This window comes from Ursus americanus, chromosome 5, assembly GCF_024610735.1.
Source record: "Ursus americanus isolate L20-20 chromosome 5, mUrsAme1.1.p, whole genome shotgun sequence".
NCBI classification, from domain to species: Eukaryota; Metazoa; Chordata; class Mammalia; order Carnivora; family Ursidae; genus Ursus; species Ursus americanus.
In genome coordinates, this window is record NC_142131.1 from 74292758 (window position 1) to 74320739 (window position 27982).

The 27982-nt window shown below is 41.4% G+C and overlaps 1 protein-coding gene across 4 annotated transcripts in view; it reads left to right on the forward strand.

Moving 5' to 3' along the window:
- The window catches only part of PGGT1B (protein geranylgeranyltransferase type I subunit beta), a 78342-nt gene that overhangs the window by 36740 nt on the left and 13620 nt on the right, over window positions 1–27982 (forward strand). For 2 of the 4 annotated variants that reach the window (XR_015724602.1, XR_015724603.1), the window contains exons 7-9: window positions 2112–2296; window positions 7336–7444; window positions 20409–26249. Coding sequence is in view for 1 of the 4 variants with exons in the window: in XM_045794903.2 (XP_045650859.1) it covers window positions 2112–2296; window positions 7336–7444; window positions 11489–11670 (476 nt within the window). In the remaining 3 variants the exon portion in view is untranslated. Of the gene's footprint in view, window positions 1–2111; window positions 2297–7335; window positions 7445–11488; window positions 17485–20408; window positions 26250–27982 lie in introns of those variants that run through there. The other 2 variants (XR_015724604.1, XM_045794903.2) reach the window with 2 other exon arrangements.

The window sequence follows — 27982 nt, forward strand, 5'->3', positions numbered from 1 at the left end:
AAAAAAAAGAGCTCAAACTTACTTTGGAAGTTATTATTGTGCAAAGCTGGTGATTTGGGCAAAGTAGAGAGTATTTTTATTTTGAGTTGTGCCAGTTTGCTTTAAAGAATCCTAACAAGTAATTTGCAGAGTAACAATTAAATGCCTCTTTTAACCTTTTGGTAGTTTTTTTTTTTTTTTAATAAGTTCGATTTATTTAATCTCTGCACCCAACGTGGGACTCGAACTCACGACCCTGAGATCAAGAGTTGTGTGCTCTTCCAATTGAGCCAGCCAGGCACCCCTACTTTTTGGTGTTTAATGAGTACATATTATCTGTTGGTGACTTTATATTTAATGGTGTAATAATACCTGAAGTCATGGCCAGGTTGTCATGAAAGAGAAATTAAAATTGCTGGGTCACTGAAGAGGAAATAAGATTCGTGGTTACTTAATAGGAATTATTCTAAAAGGTTGTTATAAATTTGTTTTATTTTTCTGTTTTCATTAACTCGTGACTGACATAGATCTCCCAAGTAAGTGGGAAAAATTCTGAAGATTAAGTAGTTCTTACTGACAGTGACCTTTTTAATGTGATGGCTGCCTTGAGTTTTCTAGAGGGAATGCTCGCTTTTCTTTTTTTTTTTTCTTTAAGATTTTTATTTATTTATTTGACAGAGAGACAGCCAGTGAGAGAGGGAACACAAGCAGGGGGAATGGGAGAGAAAGAAGCAGGTTCCCAGCGGAGTAGGGATCCCGATGCGGGGCTCCATCCCAGAGTGCTGGGATCATGCCCTGAGCCGAAGGCAGACGCTTAATGACCGAACCACCCAGGTCTTTTGCCAGAGTATGCATCCAAGACATAACAGTAAAAGGGAAGTTGTAGGATGAAGCATATTACAAACCATCCATTTCCATAGCTGAAATTAATCAGTAGGTGAAGTCATGATAAATTGGAAATATAAATATTTTCATATTGTTTGGACTTGACAACAAATAGTGCCAGTGGAAAGTGTTGTTTCTTCTCCTTTGTGGAAAATACAGACTTTTCAGTTCCTGAGGAGAGGAATCAGTTTTGCGAGTGTATTGGTTTCCTGTTGCTCCTGTAACATATTCCTGTGGACTTAGGGGTATTCAACAACACAGACCTGTTCTCTTACAGTTCTGGAAGACAGAAGTCTGTACTGCACTTTACAGGGCTGGTTCCTTCTGGAGGCTCCAAGGGAAAGTCTGTTCCTTTGCCTCTGCCAATTTCTGGTGGCTGCCGACCTTCCCGGCGTGTTGCCAAGTCACTCCAGTCTCTGCTTCACAGTCCCATCGCCGCCTCTTCCTGTAATCCCCTCTGCCCCCTTTGTAAGGACACTTGTGGTTGCACTCAGGGCCCACCCAGATAATCCAGGACTCTCCGTCTCAAAATCCGTAGTCACATTTGCAAAGTCCCTTTTGCCATAGGCGATAACATTGACGTGTTCCAGGGATTTGGGCCTGGACTCCCGAATCTTTGCGGCCGTTGTTCAGTCTGCCGTGGGGAATGGGTTCTCTCCGCTCGGCTCCTTCCTGATAGGCTCTTCTCTCCCCGCCTCCAACACCATCTCTCCCTCATCCCTCGCTCAGATTTAGCTTCTTAAATGTTTTAAGCTGAGTAGGTACCATGTCTGCATATCCCCTTCTAGCTTGTCTGTGTTACATGTGAAGACGAGTCTCTGGTCTCAGGCAGAGTGAACCGCAGTTCACGAGCACTGTGCGGTCTTGGAGGGAATGTCAGACTAGGGTGACCGAGTCCTGGACAGGGAGCAGTCCTCCGTGTTAGTGTGAGCTCTCCCATTAAATGATCTAATTTTGAACACATTCCTTAACCTCCGAAGTCTTTTTTTTTTTTTTCCATAAGTAAAGTATTTCTTACATCTTTAAATTATTTTAAATTCTTGTCTGTTTGATCAAATTAATATTGAAGATTTCAGTGCCTTGTGGTTATTTTAAAGGTATCATTGTCTTCTAAATTTGCTTTATATTTCTGATTTCCAGAATTATGTAACCATTGTGGTTTTTTTTTTTTACCCTCCAGCCATTTTATACTATTTTCCTAGGTGTCTGATTTGATGTTTGAAATATTGTGTGGTTTCGATTAACAGGAGGCTCGACTTTTTGTGGCATTGCGTCACTGTGTCTGATGGATAAACTAGAAGAAGTTTTTTCGGAAAAAGAATTGAACCGGATAAAGAGGTGGTGTATAATGAGGCAACAAAACGGTTATCATGGAAGACCTAATAAGCCCGTAGACACGTGTTACTCTTTTTGGGTGGGAGCGACTCTAAAGGTAAGTGAAAGAATAACATTGCGAAACCTAGACTCTGTGTTGATACTAACTGGGCTTTAAAAGGTCCGGTCTTTGTCGTGCTCATTAAATACTGTTGAATTTAGGCTGCCGAGTTTTTTCTGTTGCTCTGGCAAAGCTCATCTCTGTGTGGTTTTTCCACAGAATTCAGGTATCTGTTGTGCTACTTGAAAATGGCCGTTCTTCTAAAACTTAAGTGGCCCAGAACATAGATAAGAAAAGATAAGGTGTAAGGCATAAAGGTTGTAAAAATCTTGTTACCAGAACTGACCGGTAGTGTACCTAGAGCAGGGATCTGTCTGAACCTGAGAGCAGTAAAGGCGTTATGGGAAGTTCCTCGTCTTAAAAGATAAACCATGGGTCATTTCTTTGAAAATGGTTTGTGGTTTTTAATTTTTTACTGATTTATCTGTCTAACCCTTCTGTATAGCTTACTGATTGACACATTTGCACATTTCTCTCCATCTCTTACCTTCGACATGCCTCATTTCATAAGCGTATTAACCACTAAATACCCACAAGTTTGCTGTATCTTAAAATTACCTTTTGCCTTTAAAATGTGTCACCCAAGTCTGATATTCGGAAATCTGACAAAAGTCTGTGTTCATCTTCTATGTAATGTCCTGATTTTTTCTCTTAAATTCTGAAATAAATTCTGAAAACAGAATGATTTAAAATGAAGGCAGTATATGTCCCTCTCTCTCCTCACTCCTAGTGCCGCTTCTCAACTGTACTGCTTTAATTTTTTCAATTATGGAAAATTTCAAACATACTGTAAAGTAGAAGAGTGTAATGAACCCCTGTAGGTCCACAGCTGGACTCACCAGCTTTTATCCCAAAGCCCGCCTCAGTCTTACCCGTATTCCAACTCCCGGCCCTCCCCCTCACTGTATTATTTTAGGGCAGATCCCAGCTACCATTTTTTATATTGTCTGGAAATTTTTCTGTATAGTTCCTAACCAAAAATAATTTTCTAAGAAACAGAACTGTAGTGTCATCATCTTATCTGAAAAATCAGCCATAGTTCCTTGATACCTTTAAATATCTAGTCAGTGATTATATGTATTTCCTTCTGCATCACATCAAGAGGCACATAATCCCTGGTTATCTCCTTTTTCTTTTTTTTTTTAAGATTTTCTATTTATTTGAGAGAGAGAGGGAGAGAGCACAGAGGGAGAGAGGGAGATGCAGACTTCCTGCTGAGCAGGGAGCCCGATGTGGGACTCGATCCCAGGACCCCCAAATCATGACCTGAGCCGAAGGCAGATGCTTAACCAACTGAGCCACCCAGGCACCCTGGTTATCTCCTTTTGATCAAAGGGCTCCAGAGCCGTCAAATCTGATTTATCCAGTGTAAAGTCCCCCATCAGCTTTTTATTTGTGATGGCAAAATATACATAATTATGTAAGCTGATAATCAATTATAATTGATATACAAATATCAATTTGTATAACTTGGTGGCATTAATTACATTCACTATGTTATGTAACCCTCACCACTATGTATACCCAGAGCTTTCGTTCTCCTCAGTATAAACTCTGTACTCATTACCATTCTCCTCTCCCTCTAGTCCCTGGTCATCTCTGTTGTACTTTTTGTCTTTATGAATTTGCCTATTCCTTCTGCATCATTTAAGTGGAATCACACAATGTGTGGCCTTCTATGTCTGGCTTATTTTGCTTATTAGCATAATGCTTTCAAGGTCCATCCATGTTGTAGCATGTATGAACATTTCATTCCTTTTTATGGCTGAGTAATATGCTATTGTATGTTTATACCACATTTTGTTTATCCATTTATCTGCTGAGGGACATGGGTTATTTCCACGTTTTAGCTGTTGTGAATAAGGCAGCTCTGAACATAGGTGTACGAATAACTGAGTTTGTGTTTTCATTTCTTTCGTGTATTTACCTAGGAGTGGAACTGCTGGATCATATGGTAGTTCTGTTTTGAACTTTGTGAGGTACCGCCATGCTTTCTCCACAGTGAGGGTGTGCGCCATTTTACATTCCTGCCAGCAGAATACCAGGTTCCCTCAACAGCGCTTGATCTGTTTGGATTTGGTTTTTATCATAGCCATCCCAGTGTGTGGTATGAAGCGCTATCTCGTTGTGGTTTTGATTTGCATTTCCCTGATGATCAATGATCTTGAGCGTCTTTTGATGTGCTTATTGGCCATTTCTGTATCTTCTTTGGAGAAATGTCAATTCAGGTCCTTCACCCATTGTTTTAATCATGTTTTTTGTTCTTCAAGTGTTCTGGATATTAATCCCTTATCAAGATAGATGGCATGCATATAATTTTTCCCATTCTGTGGTTGCCTTTCACTCTGTAGATAACGTCCTTTGATGTACAGAAGTTTTTAATTGTAATCGAGTCCATTTTATCTGTTTTTTTTTTTTGTGCTGCCTGCGCTTTTGATTGTCACAGCCATGAAATCATTGCCAAAGCCAGTGTGGTTAAAGGTTTTCCCTGGTATATTCTTCCAGCAGTTTTACAGTTTTAGCCCTTGAGTTCAGATCTTCAGTTCATTTTGAGTTAATTTTTGTGTGTGGCATAAATTAAGAGTTCAACTTCATTATTCTGCATGTGGACATCCTGCTTTCCCAGGATTGTTGTTGACTGTTCTTTGCCCCATTGAATGGTCTTGGCACCCTTGTGGAAAATCAATTGACCACATACACATGGGTGTTTCTTTTTAATGGGTTCTCACTTCTGTTCCATTGGTCCATGTGTCTGTCCGTATGCCAGTACCGTCCTGATTTAATTCTTGCAGCTTTTGTAGTAAGTTTCAGAGCCAGGAACTGTGAGTCCTTCAACTTTGTTCTTTTTCACCATTGTCTGGCCTTTTCGGGGCCCCTTGCAATTTCATAGGAATTTGAGAATTGGTTTTTCCATTTTTTACAAAAAGGCTATTGCATTGAATCTGAAGATCATTTTGGGTAATATTACTTTTAACAGTTTAAGTTCTCCTGCAGTGAGCATGGGATGTCTTTCCATTTATTTAGATCTTTAATTTCTTTTAGCAGTATTTTGTAGTTTTCAGCATACAAGTCTCTCATGTCCTGGATCAGATTTATTCCTAAATATTTAATTCTTCTTTGTTGTTGTTGTTTGTATTTTCTTTGTTTATTTATTGATTGATCTATTTATTATTAACATATAATGTATTGTTAGTTTCGGGGGTACAGGTCTGTGATCCATCAGTCTTACACAATACGCACATACCCTCACCACAACACATACCCTCCCCAGTGTCCATCACCCAGCCACCCGGTCCCTCCCAGCCCCCCACTCTGTAAATATTTAATTCTTTTATATGCCGTTGTAAATGGAATTGCGTTCGTAATTTCTTTTTGGATTGTTGGTGGTTGTTGTATAAAAACCTCATCACGTTTTTTTACAGAATCATTTTAGTAGCCATTGAGGTTAACATGTTTTAATCTGTTACATTGTTCTTTTTGAAGCTCCAAATATCCCATTTTTAGCCAAAGCCTCTTCAAGTAGGCTCTGGGGTCTTTTGGATATGACCTTGGTAGTCTTTGACAACTTTCTGAAGACAGCCATTTTTAAGCATTTTTTAAATTGTTGATTCTTCTGGATATCACCATAAGTTTAACTGATTTTTTTTTTTTGTTTTTAGAAATATTTTCTGTTTTATTTTTTTAAGTAAGTTCTATATCCAACGTGGGGCATGAGCTTACGACCCTGAGATCAAGAGTCACATGCTGTACTGACTGAGCCAGCCAGGCACCCCAGCTTTAAGTGATTTCTTGATTTCTCTGTAGACATTATCTTTGATTCCCAACTATGAAGAATGAAGATTTAGGCTCCCTTTTTTCAAGCAGGTTGTTACTGGTTATATATTTTTTAGTCCTGAATCTTTCCTCTTCCTCTTCCACCTTCTAATTCTGTCCTATTACCTTTACTTTTATAATGTCAAGTTAAATAACATTCATATTTTATTTAGTAACAATATTCACATATTTTATGCTTTGCCTATAGGTTGATTCTAAAATTTAAAAACCAAGAATCAGCACTTACTATGATCATGTAAATATTGTTTATTGCTGAACCAAGTACAGTCTTAAGATTAGTTTCTTCTTATGTAATGACCCATATGCCACTTGATGGAAAGTGTTTCTAGCTGATGGATTCTAAAGAGTTTCTTTCCTGTTAATTGTATTGACTAAATTAAAATGAATGAGTAAGTTTCTTATTTGTATCATAATTCTTTTAGGCTTTGTTTTTCTTTTTGAGAAATAATGCTTCTTTTATCACTAATATCTTCTCTGGCTCTTTGATTCATTAACATACTTTCAGCTGCTTTGTGTCTTAACAAATTTTTTAACTCTCTTGTCTACTGTTCCACCCCCCCACACACGCTTTCTCATAGTTTGATTTATCCTTTATTTTTTTCTATTTAATGGGATCTTGAGAGAATAAATAGATGTCCTAAATCTTAAAGCTACCTAGTTTTTTATGCTAAAATTATATTTGTCTCACCTTTTACCTTTCCTGACTCAAAAGCTAAGGTTTTTTTTTTTTTTACTGCTCTCAAATAAAAACTGTCTCTAGTCATCTGGTTAATAATTTCTGTTGCTCTTTTTTGAGATATTTTTGGTTCAAGTTACTACCGGTTTGTAAGTAATAGCTCAAAAGCCTATCATAAGAATTAAAATATGGGTAGATAACATTGTCCTTTTTAAAATGACTGATTAAGTTGAAGGGATTGGCAGAGTTGTGTTTTGAACCTAGCTAAACATGGTGCAACGGGATTAGTTGGGCGTGGTTCAAAGAAGGAAATAGCAAGGTCAAGGAAAGGAGAGTTGTTGTGATCAGATGATAAAAATGATAATAATGTGGTTGACTGACAGTTAAGTGCTCAGATCCCCGGAGGCTGGCTTTGAGAACCTTAGCTAAAGAAAAGCATATTTAATTGATGTATATCTGAAAATTGAGCCCAAGGTCAATATGAAAGTTTGATGTCAGTAAATTTATATTTGTCCTGTCATTTCAGCTTCTGAAAATTTTTCAGTACACCAACTTTGAGAAAAACAGAAATTACATCTTATCAACTCAAGATCGCCTCGTTGGGGGGTTTGCCAAGTGGCCAGATAGTCATCCAGGTAATTTATTTTTTGTATGAATCTGGAACAACTTTACTTTTGTTTATTTCTTAAGCAGACCCTCACGCATCTGTTCAGAAAGGGCCTAAGATAGAAAATTCAGCTACAGTTGGAAACTTTACTATATTTTCTAAGAAGGTAAATTGTTTAAGTTTAGGGGAAGTTTAGCATGTGGAGAGGTTTAAGGGACGGATTGGATTATCAAGATGTATTGCTATCGTATGCCTTTTTTTCCATGTATTTCACTTACCAGTGTTTTATTTCATTTGAGGCAGTAAGGCAGGTGGTCTGAATGGGCCCCGTCCAAAATAGAGTATCATTTGGTCCATCCAGAATCTTTAGGATTATTAGCTGTCATATCTCTAATTCTGAAGATAGATGTCCCTCACTGTCCATACCTTTGTTCTCTGAATCTCAGCAAATTCAGGTAATTTTTTTAGAAGGATACTTTGCTATCTGAACTCTTATTGTTCACTGCCTAAAACTCAAGAGCCAAGTGGATTCAGACAATGTGATATTCATTTTTTTCCAAACTGAGGAATGGCAGAGAAGAACAAAAGACTCTTGGATTTAATAAGTACAGTTGATCCTTGAACCACACAGGTTTGAACTGTGCCTGTCCACTTACAAATGGATTTTTTCGATAAATATTATATTGTACTGTAAATGTATTTTCTCCTCTTAGATGCTTTTAATTTCTAAAGCCAAAGAATATTTTTTTTCCAGTTTTATTGAGAAATCACTGACTTACGTCTGTGTGTAAGTTGAAGGCACACAGCGTGATGGTTTGATGTATGTCTGTTGTGAAATGGCTACCAGAGTGGGCTCAGCTAGCACCCTTCTTCTCATAGAGATACAGAAGAAAAGGAGAAAATAGTAAAGGGCAAACAATTTATTTTTGTGATGAGAAATCATAGGGTTAACTTTCTTAACGCGTTTCCCGTATATCGTACGGCGTATGAGCTGTAGTCCTCATATTGTGCACTACGCCCCCAATACTTATTTATTAGTGGAAGTTTGTGCCTTTTTACCCCCTTCCTCCAGCTCCCCCTCCCCCCGCCCCCATCCCAGCTAAGCAGGTCCGATCTCTTTTTTTCCTATGAGTTTGGTTTTTTTGTTTTCGTTGTTTAGATTCTACACGTAAGTGAGATCACACAGTATTTGTCTTTGCCTGACTTACTGCACTTAGCATTACGCCTTCAGGGTCCATCCATGTTGTTGCAAATAGGATTTTCTCATTTTATGGCCGACCCATGTGCCATTGCATGTGTGTACGCCACGAATTCTTCATCCATTCATCCATCGATGGACACGTAGGTTATTTCTGTATCTTGGCTATTGTGCATAATTCTGCTGTGGACATGGTATAGATACCATGTTCGTGTTTTCATTTCCTTTGGGGATATTACTGGATTGTATGGTAGTTCTGTTTTTTAATTTTTGAGGCTTCTCCATACTTTTTTCCATAGGGGCTGTACCAATTTACATTCCCACCAACAGTGCACAGGACTCCCTTTCTCCACATACACGCCCACATTTGTTATTGCTTGTCCTTTTGATGATGACCGTTCTAGCAGGAGTGACATAGTGTCTCGCCGTGGTTTTAATTTGCATGTCCCTCGTGGGTATTGATGTCGGACATTTATTCATGTACTGGTTGGCCTTTTATATCTTCTTTGGAGAAAGAGCTATTCAGATCCTTTGCCCCTTTTTCAGTTGGATTACTTGTTTTTGTTTTTGTTTTTTTCCTGTTGGGTTATAGGGTTCTTCCTGGGTTTTTTTTTACGTTCTAATTTCTAAAGCAAAACAATATTTTTAAATTTCGGTATGTGTAACCATAGCTATAAATATGTTAGAGCAGTACCTCAAGAAGACTGAGAATTGTCTAGATGACATTGTTTTTCATCAGGGCTTGTACTATTTTAACAAATAATGTATTATTTAAAAAAATAGGAATAGAGAAATGACAGTATCTTGGAAAGCACGTCTGGCATAAACATACTTGAAATACATTCTGAGTATTTACAGTAGATTTTTTTAAAGATTTATTTATTTATCTTAGAGAGTGAGCAAGGGCAAGTGGGGGGAGGGGGCAGAGGGAGAAAATCTTCAAGCAGACTCCCCGCTGAGTGCAGAGCCGGGGAGGGGCCCGATCTCACACCCCCTGAGATTATGACCTGAGCCAGAATTAAGAGTCGGATGCTTAACCAACTGAGCCACCCAGGTGCCCCTCAGTAGATTTTTTATTTTTAATTCTTGAAGCTTTTTTCTAGCACTTAGTTGCTAACCTTAATATTTGTGTAAATACTTGGATGTAATACTTTTTACAGATATGGTAAAGTGTCTTCAGAACCAATAAACTGCAGAGCATAGAAAGTCTGTGTGTCATAAATTGAGTTTATGTGGAAAGACCTGTTTAACCGGGCCTTTGGGAAAATCGTTTTTTGAGAGTCTTTAAAATTAGCTTATTCTTGGTTCTAGTAAATTTAGTAGCAGATTTGACACAAAGCAATTTTATATACATTCACAGAAGAAACTTATGAAAAGAATGAACTTTTATTATGAAGAAACTATATATTTCAGCATTTGATATGCTTGAATACCCCTACAGATAAGGAAGTTTAAAAAAAAAAAAAAGCTTTGAGATTTGAAACAATTGAGTTCTGGTTCATTGGCTTTTACAAAAAGCTTTTTGAGAAAAAAAATGTTTTATTTTTACATTACGTGGAAAGTAGAAGATCCTATTTTATGTTGTTTTGGATGGATTTTTATTTCTCTTTCAGTTGAATTTTTTCCTAGAAAAGTTTCCTCATTTCTAGTCAATAAAATATAATGTTGCTTTGTGTCTTCTGTAATTTTAGAATAACTACACGGAAAATTTCATGGTACAGGGGAACTCAGATTTATTTTTTGTGGTCTGAAAATGAGAGAAAAGTGAGCCCGAAGAAACCTAAGCATTCTCTTGTGAAGACATGAAAGGGGATTGACATGGGCCTCCATTAGTGAGATGACTTTTTCACAAATAATCTTGACTAAGCACAACTAGCTGTCCCTCCCTTTTGCAAAGTAAATGGTACTCCTATAAGTAAAATTTTCTGTTTAGTTCTTCTGACAGAGGTTGCGTCCCCAAGGTGTTCTGAACTTCAGTAGCTCTTGAGGCCATAAATGATGGCCAGTACAAAGTATTGGAAGAATGCTTGATGGCTGCAAGATCTGTTTTTTGTCCTATGCCCGTAGCTGCAGAGCTCTGAGCTCCTCAGAGTCCGTATAAGGCTGTCCAGAAGGCAGCAGCCACGTGATTTCTGCGGCCACTTGAATGGAGGAGGGTCGCTGCCCCCCCCCCCCCCGAAAGACTTTGGGAAACAGTAGTGAGGCCAGTATCGAAGAAAGGTTACGGTATTTATAACCACAGAGAATGTGAGTTTGTTTTTACTGTCAGGTCAGACATTTTTTGGATGACTGACATTCCCCTAAATAGGAAAACTAAATTTGGTACAGCATTCCACAGCGGATTATTCTGTTTGGGCATCTTTCGCCGGACACAGTACTGTGGTGGTACTGGTTACGGAAATGTCAGAGGTAAAACTTAGTGGGGAGGGGTATTGCTACTTAGAGTCAGAGGTTTATTTTCATTTTTCGGGAAAATTTTTCCTTTTATAATACAGAGCTAAAGCGCCTTATTTCTGTATTCCGTAGTAGGCAAAGGGGGAGCCCCCTAAGTGAGAAGTCTTGTATTAGTGCTACTCTACTTTGTTTTATAATCACAGAGGGTGTTGGAAATGTCACCTTTTCATTTGAGAACTGTTTTCCTTTGTTAATGATATTTTCTTGGATAAAATATCTGATTTCGATCATCTGGGTTTTTTTTTTTTTTAATTGGTGTTTTGAGACTTTGAGAAAGTACATGTTTCAAAACCTGTATTTAACATTTTTCTAAATTTAATTTTAACGTGATGGACTAATAGATACGTAGCTACAGTGCTTTGCAGCATGTGCAAATAAGAGTGCCTGTTATGATAAAAAAAAAAAATACCTCGTTTTCAGATGCTTTGCATGCATACTTTGGGATCTGTGGCCTGTCACTAATGGAGGAAAGTGGAATTTGTAAAGTTCATCCTGCCCTGAATGTAAGCACACGGACTTCTGAACGCCTGCGAGATCTCCATCAGAGCTGGAAAACCAAGGACTCCAAACAGTGCCCAGAGAATGTGCACATCTCCACATGACTGACTTCATTTAGGTCGGGAGGGCGGGGCGTTTGTAGCATAACTGTAGCTCAAGGTTAAAAGCCATGTATAACCAAGCGTGCTCTTTCTTTAAGAGGTAGAGTCTCACAATCCCATCTCGTGCCGGTGTCACTTTGGAGCGTGGTCTTGAGCCAGTAACCTTTATACTGGGCTTCAAGAAGATCTTTGTTGAAGCTTGAACCACAGTGGACTCTGTTGCGGTTCTTAAATGTTTATACTGTATTTCTAAGAAGTTCTTTGAGGCAAATTAACTATATGTATGTAGGTTATCTTTTTAAAAAGCTCTTCAGTACAAGTTGTATCATACTCTAAAATGGACACAAATCTTTAAAACAAGTTTACAGTTCACATATAGCATTGATCATCTTTGGGTGAACACCTAGTGATTTAAAAAGCCTGATAGCTGATGGTAGAAAATTGCTTTAATGAATTAAGTATCTAGATTCTTCTTTGAGAACAGATGATTCCCTAGTTTTTAAAAGGAAAAATGACTTATTTTGTCTGATTAAGTGTGCCAGTTAAACTTATGTGGCCTATATAAATGAGATTAACTTCATAGCAAGGATGAATAGGCTTAACTAATACAGTAATTTTCTAAAGGGACATTGATTTAAGGAGACTATTATGTAATTGAGGGAAAATAATTTAACTGTATGTGATTGTGAATGAGAACGTTTTGTGCCGTGTGGGTCATTTATTTAGATGTTGCGAGGGTGAATAACAGTTGTGTTTGATTGTAATTTCATTAGTTGCTTTTTCTTCTTTCTGGGGAGAAAAATGTTTGTCTAGAAGGAAAGAGACATTTAGCGGTTTTGTTTATTTTTCTGAAATATGTGATATTGTAAATTACACTTGTACTTTTATAACGGAGTTATTTTTAGCCATTTGAATTTTTTTTTTTTTTTTAGTTTGTTGCCTCCAGTGTGTTAGTGGTTCTGATTTCAAAATGACAGTTTTCTAATTTTTTCAAAGTAAATAAGTAAAACTCTCAGTAAAAAACCAGAGCCACTAAAGCAAACTTAATGGCGCAGCTCCATACATGGTCATTTATATTTTTATATTTTCAGGTAAGCGGAAGGGAAATATGTTCTATTTAGGGGTTAAAGACTGGGGTGTTGCTTTTTTCTTTTTGTTTTCTTCATTCTGTGAACTAGCTAACTGTAAAGGAAATAGTGTAAAAACTCATCTTCATTAGTAACCAGTTTATCAATAAATCTCATCCATCACTGTTGTTGAATGACGTTCAAAGATGTGAGACATGTACTAAAATGGAGAAGAAAATCTCTTCACTGAAGGAGCTGGGTTTAAGTTAAGTCTTGGTGATAATAAATGTTGAATTATTCTACAACTATCAGTATAAAAACTAAATTACTAGTATTACTGTTTAGGAATTATAATATTTAAATTTTAATTTCTTTCCTAAATTTGAGGGGAAAATGCCCTTAAATAATGGTCCCTCGAAAGGGTAATCTGGTATGTGCTTGGAGAAATGATTCATTTGTTGTTGGCATCCTTAGTTTTAAAACTCCTCTTGCCAAAGTCAACTTTATTATTTTTTTAATTAGAAATAAAAGCCGTTTTCTGATTGTGGGGAAAATATAAGCTTAACAGCAGATGTTATCTTTCAACGAGTTATTTCAGTTGCTTCTATTTAAATCCTGGCAAATCAAGACATCCCTATCTCAAACTAAGTCACTTCCTAGACATCGGGAGTTAAAATAGCATATATGGAATGGCTTTAGAGCTATTATAAAAAAAAAAACAAAACCAAAACCCAGATTGTTTTTCCTGAATTGCCGCTAGCAGTTAGAAGGTAAGAAAGTTAGTAATAACAGTAACCGTATCCGTAAATGGAAGAGAATTCCAAGTTTAAAAGTATTTCATAAAACTACTCAGAAATATTTCCTAACTGATTGTATGATTTAATAGCATAAGATTATAAATTACAGTATGATTCTAAACGGTACATGTGTGAGGGACCTTTTTATGAAGTCTTGTGGCCCCGTGAGTGCCGACCAAAACACAGGCCAGGGAACTGCAGAGAGACGACTCTTGTTTCTAAACAGTTATTTACAAGAGCAGTATTTATTAATAAACTAAATTATAAGTAATATTTCATATACTTACTCCTGGCAGTGGTATTATAACAAGCAGGGAAGTAGGAAGTCCAAAATCTCAAATAGCTCTGTGTTCCGCCCCCACCCTCATTATGGTATTTTTCAAAGTTAGTAGGAGAAGCTTGAAAACAAGATTAATCAGGTCATACGACACACTTCAGTGTATTCGTCGTCTCCGGTATTTTAGATTTGACCTGTAATATGTGTACATTTTTCTCAGATCTTCAAATAGTTACTATTTAATTTCAGTTCACATAGAGGTTTTGCTTACAGTGGCCCATAGTTTGGAAACGGTCGGACCTGATGATATTTGAGAGTCGGTGAACTAAGGAGGTGCTCTGGAGTCTGATGACTTGGGTTTAAATCCCAGATCTGCAAGTTCAGCAGTGTGATCTTGGACCCTAACTTCCCCATCCATAAAATGGGGGGTCAGAGGGGGTACGCGAACTCCTGAGGATTTTTGAGGATGAAATGAGATAATGTGTGTAAAGCACTTGGCATAGTACCTGAAATACAGTAAATTCCTAATTGTGATTTATGACGGTCATAACCGTCATAAAATGATTGTTATTAAAATTTCTCTTCTGTAATAGAGATCCCACAGGGGTTAAGCTCGCGGACGATGATGGCAATAGTGTACTTTCTGAACCTTCCAGTAAGAATACAGAATAACCAGGGTAGCCCCAGACCCTGCTCTGCAAAACTAGGTGACTGTTGTCCCCATGAACTTGAAAGTACAAGTAAGGAAGGACAGACCACTGGCCGACGTTGTTTTAGCATCTGCGTGTGGGGACAGGGAGAGCAGGCAGCTGTGTTCTGACAGCCCCCCGTTTCTCAGCCAACTGGCAGGGGGCCGTCAACAGAAGCTGGGACTGGGCAGGCTTCGTTCGGCAGATTGCATTTGCGAGGGAGGATCACAGCAGCGTAGCAAGGTCTGACGAGTGTGCTGACGCAGTCTGGGCTCAGTGCTGTAGGTGTCTCAGAGCTGAGGAGAAACTGCTAGAATTAGAATTCTAGCTTGACAGGACAGGTACGGTAAGGACAAAGAGGAGAGAAAGTCCAGGTAAACGTTGGCAAGGAAGGTCAATAGCGATGTCCTGTCAGTCGCTTTGTCAAAATGAAAATGGTAAAGCTTTAGGGCAGTGGAGCTAAGAAGAGTCATCGTAGAGCACACCCCTCCTTAAAAAGTACGGGAGAACTGTCTTCGGAAGAAAAACCCAAAACAAAACTGTGAGATTACAATCAAATCTCATTCAGAAGTTAGAAGAAGTAAGAGAATAAGCAAGCCAGCATCCCCAAAGACGGTGAGAGCACACCAGAAAGACATGACCACAAGACCGACGAAAACCTCATTATTTTTTTTTTTAAAAGCAGTTATGACAGGAGATTTATAGTATTTAGCACTGTATCATTAAAAATGGGAGAAGCTGAAAATTACACAACCGAGCCTTAAAAACTGGAGGAAAAAAGCAAATCGGAAGAAAACATTGGAAGGAATTCCTAAAAAAGAGGAAGGGAGCGAACTTAAATAAATAGACAAACCACCAGCTAACCCATTCAAGAAAAAAGGGAGGCTGCAGAAATGCACATTGACATGACAATGGGAGAAATAACCACAAACCAGGAAATTTTTCAAAATTATAAGACCAATTTTATATAACAAATTAGAAAAATGCAGATTGCCAGGATTTACCCTTGTAGACACAGAAATTTAAAAAGAACCAATTATCATAGAAGAAACTAATAAAGGACTCCTTACCAAAAAAAGTGTCAGGCCTTGATGGTTTCACGGGATTTCTACTAAACTTTTAAGATTAAATAATCTCAATGTTGTTGATAACAATTCCAGAAGCTAGAAAAAGAATCCTGAACCTCAAAAGTGCCAAAAAAAATTTTTTAAGACTTCTGAATTGATTTGTAAAGTGAATACAATAGCATTTCCAAAACTTGGCAAAAGACTGTACCAAAGAGAAAGTTATAGATCACTCAGAAATATCAGTGCAAAAACCTTAACAGTGTATTAGCAAACACTCCAACAGCACTTTAAAAAAGTAATAAATCATGATAAAGTTGGGTGTATTGTAGGAATGCAAGGATAATTCAATAGTGGACAATCCATTAATATCCATCATGTTAGAAGAGTTAAGGAGAAACTCATTCTCCATTTTTCAGAAAAGGCATTTGACGGAATTGAGCATTCAGTTCATGCTGAATGTACCCGAAAAACAGAAACTGATGAGTAATTCATTCACATAGGACCTCTGCCCAAATGCCAGCGTCTTCATGTTAAAACAAAAGAGGATTTCCACGCAGTGAAACAAGACGTGCCCCTCTCTCTCTCCACCACTTACCATTGTGTTGGTTTTAGCCAATGCAGTTTGACAAAGCCATGTGAATTTCATGGAAAGGAGGCCGTATGTGCAGCTCTGCATTTATATCTGGAAAACCCGAAGACATTTGTTGAAAAACTATAAGAGAACCTACCAAAGTAGCGATGACAAATACACATTCAAATGTCATACTTGCACGTAAGTATCAGCACTCGCCAGACACAAGAGTGCATGTAACTCTGATTCCATTTAAATGAAGTTGAAAACAGGCAAAACTTACTGTAGGTGTCAAAAATCAGCATCCCTTTTCAGTCACTACCCCCCTCCCCAAAGGTACGCACTATCACGACTAAATCGCCATCGGTTTCGTCTGTTTTTAACCTTTGTGTGAGTGGAATCGTATACGTTATTTTTCATCTGGCTTCTTTAGCTCAGCAAGACTGGGGAGAGTACAAGGCAGCTTCTGTGGTGCTGATTACATAGGTGCATTCATTTTATGACTACTTACCAAGCTATACACTTAATGATTTGTGCGCTTTTCTGTATGTATAATTACAGTTCAATAAAAATGTTTACTAAAAAGGATAAAAGACTATCTATCTACGCAAACCTAGTTAGAAGACGCCCTTGAAGAGAAGACCCCTTTTATGATTACAAAAAGAAACTTACGTGTAAACCTTTTTAAAATAAACTTTATGTTTTCAATCTCTACACCCAATGTGGGACTCTAACTCACGAACCCGAGGTCAAGACTCGCACGTTCTCCCGACTGAGCCAGCCAGGTGCCCCTATGGGGAAAACTAAAAAAAAAAAAATAAACTCTTGATAGAAAATTAGAATTTAACAATTAAAAAGATGTATCATATTCTTAAGACTGGACATGAAAACATGTTTTTCTCCCAATAAAAATGGTCATGTTTGCTTCTATTTGAGAGAACATCCAAGAAAAGCTATGGAAACTGAAAAGAATGAGAAGGACTAGCCCTACCGGACATTAAAACACACTATTATTAAATCATAATTAAAAGTATTGGCACATGAATAGGACAGAGGAGAGATTCCAGGAATGGACCCAATGGTAGCCATACAATAAAGGTAGCATCTCAACTCAGTGAGAAAATGAACTTTTTTTCTTGTTGTTTTTTTAAAGATTTTATTTTTACATAATCTACACCCAACGTGGGACTTGAACTCAAAACCCCAAGATGAAGAGTCGCGTGCTCTACCCACTGAGGCTGCCAGGCCCCCTGAGAAGATGAACTTTTAAAATAAGTCGTATGGGAATGACCAGTGATTGATTACTCCGATAACTACATATATTGTTAAAGAATTTATAGCTTCTTTCACTTTGAGCCTTTTTTTTTTACAGTGAACATTTATTGTTCTTTTAATTTAAAAAATATGAAAAACAGTGATAGTCCTCACCCCACCCCACTCCCAACCTATAATTCCTGAAGTTAATAATCACCACTGTTGTATAAATCTTCAATCCTTTCATCCCTCTCCTTACACGTGTATGTTTCTATATCTGTATATTTAAGCTCTGGTCTTTCCAACACTACACGCATACGTACACAATTACATAGGGGTTGACATATAAACATGAGATACGATATATTAGGTGTTGTAACTTGTTTCCATTCAGTGATACATTATGAATGTCTTTCAATATCCACACTTTGTTTTCAACAGTTGTGTAATATTAATAGTAGTATTAGCATTATGTTGTGTAAATGTATCATGATTAGTATCTTATTTCTCACAACTACAAAAATATTGCTGTAAGATCCTTGAAAATGTATCATCGTCTCCTTGGGTGACTCCTCCAGCTAAATTTATGGATGTGGAATGGCTGGGGCAAAGAGTATGCATGTTTTAAGTTCCAACAGCTTTTCCGGAAAAAGACATTGTTTTCAAAGACTGTGCTGGGACATGCTTCCACCTTGATACTGAGATTTTAAATACCAGAAAATAATCTTCTGATAATAAAATACCATCTTGTAATTCAGAATCGTGGCATGGGAAAAGACCTTAGTGGCTTCATTCCTCACCCTCATCTTAAAAACTATAAATCTGAGGCCCAAAGATGGAAGATCTCATGCAAGATCATGTATGCACCATATTCGTAGATAAGAACGTATCTATCTCTAGAACATATCATTTATCTACATATAGAGACATGGAAGACAGAGATAGATGTGTTTTCTAACATAAAGTCTGCGGCAGCGCTTTCCATCTCCAGGACGGGCAATCTCTCCCGCAGTGGCATTCCTTTGACCGAGGTATGTGTCCTCTCACCCACTGTCACATTTTTCCAGATGTCCAATTCTAATAACTTCATTGAGGCTCCCAAGGCTTTGACTAAGGGTCACCATTAAAAGTGTACGTGAGATTCCCTGAACTGACATGAGGCTGTTCTCCACCGTGGACGGAGCTGGGTGGTGATGGGTGCACGGGGCCTCTTCATAACTGGCTCACAACCTACTGTGAGCCTCTGAACATTTCCAGAAGTTTTTTAAAGTGTCTGTGAGAACATGAAAGGCATGTAAAATTCACTGGAGGACCTCCAAGCCCCTTTTGCTTTCCTGTAATCCTAGATGTGCAAGCCAGGCAGCTTGGTAGGGCTTTGCGAAGTCTCTGAGGAGTAAGAGAAAATCACTAAAAGAATCCATGTGATAAAGTACAGAAGTCGCTTGCCTGAATGTTAATGGATTTTCACCTTGCGTTTGAATTTCAGCGGTTGCCTTCCACACGAGAATATCCACCAGCGGTATTCTGCCACAGGGTATCTTCTTTTCTGCCACAGAAGGTACTGTAGAAAATTATTCAGTGGTTAAATTATAGAGACATGCGTAGAAGCAGCAGCATTCAGGTAATACCTTTTACTTTTATGACTTGGTACTGATTTTAACACTTCTCATTCAGGGACGTTTGACTCTTTCCAACTTACGGGTGTTGCTGTGAACGTCATATATATATTTACCTGTGGGATTTCTAGCAGGCAATTTCTGGATTAAAGGATGCGTACTGAAAAAGTATTGGTAGTTACTGTTAAATTGGATCCAAAAAGGGGCGCCTGGGTGGCACAGCGGTTAAGCGTCTGCCTTCGGCTCAGGGCGTGATCCCGGCGTTATGGGATCGAGCCCTACGTCAGGCTCCTCCGCTATGAGCCTGCTTCTTCCTCTCCCACTCCCCCTGCTTGTGTTCCCTCTCTCCCTGGCTGTCTCTATCTCTGTCGAATAAATAAATAAAATCTTAAAAAAAAAAAAAAGAGGGTAGCCATTCATAAGCTCCCCAACAGGAGATGGGACTGCCTCTTCCTCATATCCTCTGCAGCGCTGCATAGTATCAGTCTTAAAGTTTTCCCGTCCTGCACAGGAAAAAAATCGGCATTCCCTTGTTGATACAACAGTACATGTAGCCGGCAAGCCCTGCTGAGTTTGGGGGAGGTTGATGTGTGCCGTAAGAGTCAAGGCTCCTTGTTCCATGTGTGTAAGAGTGAGATCAGAATAACGTGTCTCCATCAGCATAGGCTTTTAGCAACGGTTTTCAAAGTGTGTGTCCTGCAGACTGGAGCGATGGCATCATCTAGGAACTTTTAGAAATGCAAATCCTCTGGTCGCGCTTGAGACCTGAATCAGAAGGGGGTAGGGTGGGAAGGAGCAGCCGTCCATGTTTTAACAAGGCCTCTGCGTGGTTCTGCTGCGCTGTCGAGTTTGAGAACCAGTCACTGATGTAGAAAAAGCAACTTGGGCAGGAGAAGCAAATGAGAACCCCGTAAGTAATTGCAAATATCATTTTTAAAAGACAGGTGTTATTTTTTTTTTTAAGTTTTATTTATTTAAGTAATCTCCGCACCCAACATGGGGCTTGTACTCAAGACCCCAAGATCAAGTCGCATGCTCCACCCACTGAACCAGCCAAGCGCCCCTAAAAAGATAGGGGTTTGAGTCAGCAGTAAGCTCAGTATGTTTCAATAACGTGATCTTCATTCCCAGCCCAAAAAGTTGATACTTTTTGGTATCACAAAAAGTCTTTGTGTGTGGTAGCAAATGCAGTTAATGCTCAGATGTGCAAAGAAAACATTCCTTTTCTCAAATGGACCCAGTCCTCCTTTGCCGATAACTTCGGCTCTTGGGGTAGGGCAGGCCCGGGCATGGGGCCATTTATATCCCTCAACCGACAGTTTCAGTCTTGGCTGACATCAGTGGTTGCTTCTTACTGGCCGGATATATGTGCCAGCTGGAGGTTGACGGGGTCTCTCTTGCAGGTTGCTGCTCTGATCCGGTCCCTCACCTGGTGCCCCCTGAGTGTCTGCTGGTCTAATGTGTCCATTCCAGGTGTGTCAGTGCCGTTTGCCTCTGAGGACACCGTCCCAGCACCGTGGCCTCTTCGCTGTCAGGCCAGTCCTCGATCTGTATGCCCAAATCTCTGTCCCCATTTCGTATTATCTAGCTCCCTCCCCTCCCATTTCAGTGCTGGACGTGGAGCTAAGGTGAGTGTGTTTCTTCTAGGACTCAGCCTCTTGGAGACTCTACCTGGGGAAGCAGGTCACAAGGCCACCCCATGACCCCACATGTAAATATCTAAGAGTTACAAAGCCAACTAGAAAATTACAATGTTCTTCCTGGGTGACAAAGACACATAATGACAGATTTGGAAAAATAGCAGGCCGTACAAGTCACTGTGAATAATACAAATCCATAATTAACGTCAGTTTCCACCCTGGGCCACGGTCTGGCAGTGGTGGTTGCTGACCTGGAACAGAGTGGACCGCATGCGAAGCTTTCTCCCTGGACTGCTAGTTGGCCAGTCCTGGCCTCCTGCAGCCCCTGGGGAGAGCCACAGAGCAGCATGGGCTTTCTCCTCTTATTTTATGTATTTAGTTTTTAAGTAAACTCTGCCCAACATGGGACTTGAACTCACAATCTCGAGATCAAGAACTGTATGCCCTACCTACTAAAGCAGCCAGGGACCCCAGCTTTTCTTCTTGCAGGGGGTATGGGGGCAGCGCTTTGCCCACCTGCACCCTCTCCATCTGAGATGCCACACGGTCTGAGTCAGGCCATCTTTGCTCCCATGTCCCCAGCCTCCTACCTCACCAACATCACCCTTTCAAGTGCCTCCGAGGAACGTGAGCCTGGAAGGCCGGGCTCAAATGTAGAAATCTGGGCCTCCTCGGAGTTCCTGGCCTGTGTCCGGCCCTCCTCTCCCTCTCCTAGGTGCCCTCCCACACCTTGAGAAGCTTCCCTCCATCACATCCTGGACGTGGGGTACACACCCTGACAAGCACGGTCCAAAAAGGACGCAAGGAAGAAGCCCGTGCAGAGCCAGGAAGCGGGTTCAGGTAGGAGCTCCAGGATCTTTGGTACCTGGAGCATGGTCTAGAAAGGGGCCTCACTGGTTCCTCATCTTATGGGAGTGTTGGGACGGGGTCCCCTAAAGTGCGGGGGGGGGGTTGATCTCAGGGCGGGGCGGTACTGGCAGACTGCCAGCCCCCATGTTCATGCCTGTTGGGACCTTGGGCATCCTGTCACCTCCCCTCCTCTGCCCCTGCCTTCCACCCTTTCCACACCATCCCGGGGCTGGGGCGTCTGTGGCAGGGCCTGGCCTTTCTTCACCTCCCGGGTGCTCTCTGCCACTGACCTGACGTGTTCATTAGACTTGTAGGAAATCTGGAAAATCCTCTTCCCACGAGACAAAAGCCTGGCTTTAGGATTCTCGTTTTGCCGTCACCTCAAAAGCTGCCCCTTTCTTCCCCTTTCTCCACACCGAAATACTCTAAACCTTTCAAGGCAAATGAGTGCCTCTGGAGAAACAGGAAATGCCAAGGCAGATGCATTAAAATGTTTCAGAGTCGGCTGGAACGAGGGGCAGAGGTGACACGAGCGTGGTCTGTACTGTCAGGACACCACAGTCCCTTCAGGCTGCCGTACATTCGAAAGGTCAGAGGTGGGAAGATCAGGTTTTGGGGGAAGGGGTAGGAAGCAGGGAAAAAATAGCTATTTGTCATATTCAAATATACAAAGGGCTGTTCTGTGGAAAGAGGTTAGCAGATTCAGTGGCAGCTCCAGGATTTCTCTTACTGATGGCAGGGCCATCAGCAAGCAGGTGAGGCCTGGAGGACTTGCCTGGAAGGAGATTTGCATATCATTTGTGCTCTGTTTATTTACTAGGTATTTATGTCAGGTTGCTTTAGAGGAAGCAGGTGAAGAGTCAGGTCAGTCTTAACCGTACACTCTGGCTCCCTCAGTCACGGCTGCTGCAAACTCGAACCACACCAACAAATAACACTTGTGGAGTAATGGAATTAATACAGGAATAGCTATGTGAGAAGCCTACAGAACTTGGGGGCACGGGAAGCCGGACCAGGAAGCCCCAGTAAACTTCCTGGTGGTGGAGAAGGGGAGGCTCGGCGGGAAAGCAGGAATGGAGCGCAGGTCCACAGGCTGGCAGGGCACAGCGAGACCCACTTGCAGATGGCATTCAGTCTGGACAGGGCGGCGTTTATTTTTTTCTAATAGTCTTTTTTTTTTAAGATTTTATTTATTTATTTGACAGAGAGGGCACAAGCAGGGGGAGCAGCAGAGGGAGATGGGGGAGCAGCAGAGGGAGGCGGGGAAGAACACTCCCCACTGAGCGAGGACCCCGATGCGGGACTCGATCCGAGGACCCTGAGATCATGACCTGAACTGAAGGCAGCCGCTTAATGGACTGAGCCACCCAGGCACCCCCGGACAGGGCGGTGTTTAACATTTATTTCCCTAAAAAGCAAGCATTTAGATTTCTGCTCTGAACAAACTGCGTTTTCAGAGCAAACAGAGTATCCTCATTGGTGAGGGGAAGTTCCCTTTTTCAGAAAAAAATGCTCAGGACATGTAGGAAGAATAGTGGGGGTTAAAAAGAACTGTTTTGCAAATGCTAATGAGGTCTGGGCCACAGGCATCACTGGATACCATAACCGGTAGGAAAGAAGTGGATGGAGAGCTTTACAGTGGAAGGCCAATGCCAGCGCCTGGGTCCCTCAGCCTCCGAGAGAACAGGTGGACATTACGTGCCTCCCGGTATAATGCTCTCTGAGGTAAAGAGTATTATCTATGAGTATTGCTGCCCAAAAAAGTCAAGACTGTTCATCAGTCTGCTAGACCTAACTTTTCACAAGGGAAATGGGAAATGGTACCACACAGAAGCCATCAGCCATACCCAGAAGGCAGGACATCCACAAGACAAGCGTGGTTTCTTCAACAAATCAATAGCATAAAAAATACGGAGGGTCAGGGATAAGGTAGGCAGCTCTTGATGAAAAGAAATACAAGAGACAAAACAAGCAAATGCAACATGTGGAGTTTGTTTGGGTCCTCATCTGTATAAATTATTCTTTTCTTTAAAGATTTATTTCTTTGAAAGCGAGAGAACCTCCAGCAGGCTCCCTGCTTAGCCTGGAGCCCGACTCAGGGCTGGAGCTCATGACCCTGAGATCATGACCCGAGCTGAAGTCAAGAGTCAGACGCGCCACCCACGCAGCCCTGTACAAACTAACTTTTAAAAGCCATTTCTTAGATGGTTAGGGAAATTTGGTTGTAAATTAGATCTTAGAGAATATTAAAGAATTTTTAATTTCGTTAGTTGTGACAATGGCTTGTTATATAAAAATTTTCTCTTATTTTAGAGATATATACCAAATTTGGATTGACACATACAGAACTTTGCTTTATTTTTTTTTAAGGTTTTATTTACTTATTTGAGAGAGAGAGCGAGAGAGCCCACACAAGTGGGGGGAAGGGCAGAGGGTTAGAGGGGAGCAGACCCTGCTGGCTGGGAGCCCGATGCGGGGCTCGATCCCAGGACCCTGAGATCATGACCTGAGCCGAAGGCAGACGTTTAACCAACCGAGCCACCCAGGCGCCCCCAGAACTTTGCTTTAAAAAGACTATGGGGCATGGGACAGGTGCCTGGGTGGTGTAGTTGGTTGGGTATCTGACTCTCGGTTTCTGCTTGGGTCTTGATCTCGGGTCTGGGATCTAGTCCTGCGTCCGGCTCCATGCTCAGAGGCAAGTCTGCTTGGGATTCTCTCTCCCTCTCCCTTTGCCCCTCCCTCCCCCATGTGCTCCTACATGCTCGCTCTCTCGCTTGCTCGCTCTCTCTCTCAAGTAAAGCTTTAAAAAAAGGACTGTGGGGCACCTAGGTGGCTCATTCAGTTGAGCATCTGCCTTCAGCTTGGGATGGTCTCAGGGTCCTGGGATCGAGCCTCCCTTTCCCTCTGCCCCCCCCCCTTGTGCTCTCTCTTTCTCAAATAAATAAAATCTTTTTTTTTTCTTCCCTCCCACCCCTCAAATAAATAAAATCTTAAAAAAACAAAAAACAAAAAACAAAAAAAAAAGACTATACAGTGGGGTGTGCCCGGCTGGCTCAGTTGATGGAGCATGAAACTCTTGATCTTGGGGTTGTGAGTTTGAGCCCCACATTGGGTGTAGAGAGTACTTAAAATTAAAATCTTTTTTAAAAAAATTAAAAATAAAAACCTAGTGGGACTCACCTCCAAAGCTTCTTATTCAGAAAACTACGGTAGGGAGAGGAATCTTTTGGTTCTTTTAAGCTCTGTGGGCAACTTTGATGAGAAGCCCGGTTTAGGAATCATTACATTAAATAATTCAAAAGGTCCCTCTAACAAGGAGAGTGTATGGCCTTAAGGTGACCTCAGGCTGGTAAATGCACTGTCTCTTAAAACAGTGGTTGGGAGCCGTGGCTTTAGGAAGCTGTTAAGTTTCTAGCAAAAGGATCCCTTTCCCGGAGGGGGCATCAAGAGTAGGAAGCCTAGAGATTTAAAAAAAAAACAGAAGCCCAGCGGCTTTCACTTTTCCACTTGAGGCCTCGCTGGTCTACACGATGTCCACCACTGGAAAAGGAAGATGCCGTTACTGAAAACATTTCACAGTGGGGGATGGCTCTGTGATATTTGTCAACAGAAAACATTAGTCTTTTATCTCTACACAGCTCATAGATGGAACCGGCAAGAGTAGGAAGCATGTCTAAATGGAAGGCCTATTTAATACATAAATAGACAAATACAGTTTCAGGAAGCATGGCTCTCAAGTGTCCTCCCTACCAGGAGGCGGGGGGCTAGGGGACAGCATGACAGAGCTCCAAACCGAATTATTTCAGCACCTGTTTCTTTTTCTTTTTTTTTTTTTTTTAAGATTTTATTTATTTATTCAACAGAGATAGAGACAGCCAGCGAGAGAGGGAACACAAGCAGGGGGAGTGGGAGAGGAAGAAGCAGGCTCATAGCAGAAGAGCCTGATGTGGGGCTCGATCCCATAACGCCGGATCATGCCCTGAGCCGAAGGCAGACGCTTAACCGCTGTGCCACCCAGGCGTCCCTTCAGCACCTGTTTCTACAACAGGAACAGACTCACGTTACTGGAGAGTCTAGAGGAGTTCATGAAGCTCATTCCAGTTTATTAAAATGAGCTCGTATTTAAGTCCTAGAGAATTACAAAGTGGGTTATAGCCATTGAATGTTTGTCGTGTTTATGAGACGCAATAATGCCTTTTGCCTGCTTATAAATATATAATAACATAAAGCAGGTTATCCATTAAATGCTAAGAGCAAAGATGGCTTATCTCTGGGCTGTGCTTCTCCCCACAGTTCTGCGACAGTGTATTTGGGGGCGGAGAGAGGGTGGCGGGGAGGGCAGCAAGGAAGATGCTTGCTTGCCTTAAACCCAAATGTTCTCCCTCCAGTTCCTTTTTATTTTGTAATATTGTATCTCGTTTCACTTATGTTTCACCGCTGTCTGAAGAGAGGGCAGAAATTGTCAGCTGGGGACAGAACTAAAAACAATTCTGACTTACGGGGAATTTGTAATTTCAAAGGTTTATTTCCTCGAACAGACTCCGGATAATGCAGCAGCGTGGGTTCAAACACAGGAGACGTAAGGACTTTCATCTTTCCCCTGAAACCCACGGAAGAGGAAGAGCCTTGAGCCGAGATGCACCAGGAGGAAAGCGAGTGTTTGACCCAAACCAGCACAACCAGGGGCTGCTGCAGATGTCCTCGTGCTTTCCGCACAGCAGCGCGGCGCTGGCTTCTCTGTGACTTTTACAAAAGGTAAGCAATCATATCAGAAAAGCTGTAAGCACGACAAAAGTCACTGTTGACAAGAAGGCCTCCGGCTGGCTCAGTGGGTGGAGCGAGAGACCCTTGATCTCAGGGTTGTGAGTTTGAGCCCCTTGATCTCAGGGTTGTGAGTTCGAGCCCCCACGCTGGGTGTAAAGATGACTTAAAAAGAAAATCTTTTTTTTTAAAAGTGGGGGAGGTCCCTGGGTGGCTCAGTTGGATAAGTGTTCAGCTATTGATTTCGGCTCAGGTTATGATCTCAGGGTCGTGAGATCGAGCCCGAGGTCAGTCACCACACTCAGCACAGAGCCTGGTTGGGATTTTCTCTGTCCCTCTCCCCCTGCTCTCTCGTTCTCTCAAATAAATACATAGAATCTTTAAAAAACAAAACAAAACAAAAAAGAACTCCCTCCCATTTCTTTTCTAGAAACGGACCTGCAGATATAACCAGCTATATGTTTATTCTCACACACTTTCTTACAACAGTGACCGAAAGACTGGTGGATTCAGCAGAAATTCAGACTGGCGTTCATTTGACACAGGCTGGCATTTTGCTATGTTGATGGATGTCTATTAATGTCATTAGGAGAAATGGCCAACCTAATCATCTTGCTTCCGTTTTGAGGATGGACAAAGAAATGACTTAAGGGTACCTGGGTGGCTCAGTCGGTTAAGCATCTGCCTTCGGCTCAAGTCATGATCTCGAAGTCCTGGGATCGAGTCCCGCATCGGGCTCGCTGCTCCGAGGGGAGTCTGCTTCTCCCTCTGCCCCTCTGCCCCGCTTGTGTGCTCGCTCTCTCTCTTTCTCAAATAAATAAAATCTTAAAAAAAAAAAAAGAAAGAAATGGCTTAACATAACGTATAAAGCCATAAATATAATAATGATACACTGAGAACTGGAAGGTCCCAGAATGGAATTCTGTGTTTTCAGTCCATCATTCCTTGGCTGCCACCACACAGCAGGGTCTTGCCACTTTGAGACGGACACAGAGGCTGCGACAGAAACCACCACAGGCTGGGATGAACTCAGCCCCACCGGCAGAGATGATTAGGAGTTGAGATTTCAGTCTCCAAACGCTGAATGCTTAAGGAGAGAAGGCCGTGGGCCACGCATGCCGACAGCCCCTGTCAGCTGCTTTGGGCAGCAGGAGCTGTTGCCACACTGTGGGTTCTTAGCAGAAAGTCAGGCTATGGCTCTGACCGCACACACCTGCTTGCTCGAGCAGGCACGGCTTCCCCCTTTGCTTCCCATCACAGAATGCGCGGAAAATATTGCTTGTGGTGCACCTGCCGTACAACCAGGATGCAGCTTGTGGGCACAGCCCACCAGCCTGGAGGCTCTGCTGGCCCAGGCCCCAGTGCGCACCCCTCCTCCCAAAGGGCAGAAGGTATCAGAACTTAGCACACACAAGAAGTCCATTCCCGGTGCTGGAATCTGTAATCACGTGCTCCATCAGCGAGGCTTATAGATCACTTGGCTGCAGCCGCACAGCCCCTGGGGCTCCTTAGAAACAGGACACTCAGAACCCATCCAGTGTCGTTTTATTTATCTTTACTTTTTATTTTTTGAAAATTTATCCATTTTAGAGAGGGAGCGAGCAAGCAGGGAGAGAGGCAGAGGGACAGAGAGAATCCTGAGGCCCATTCCCCACTGAGCACAGAGCCCAATGCAGGGCGCGATGTGGGGCTCGATCCCAGGACCCCGAGGTCATGACCTGAATCAA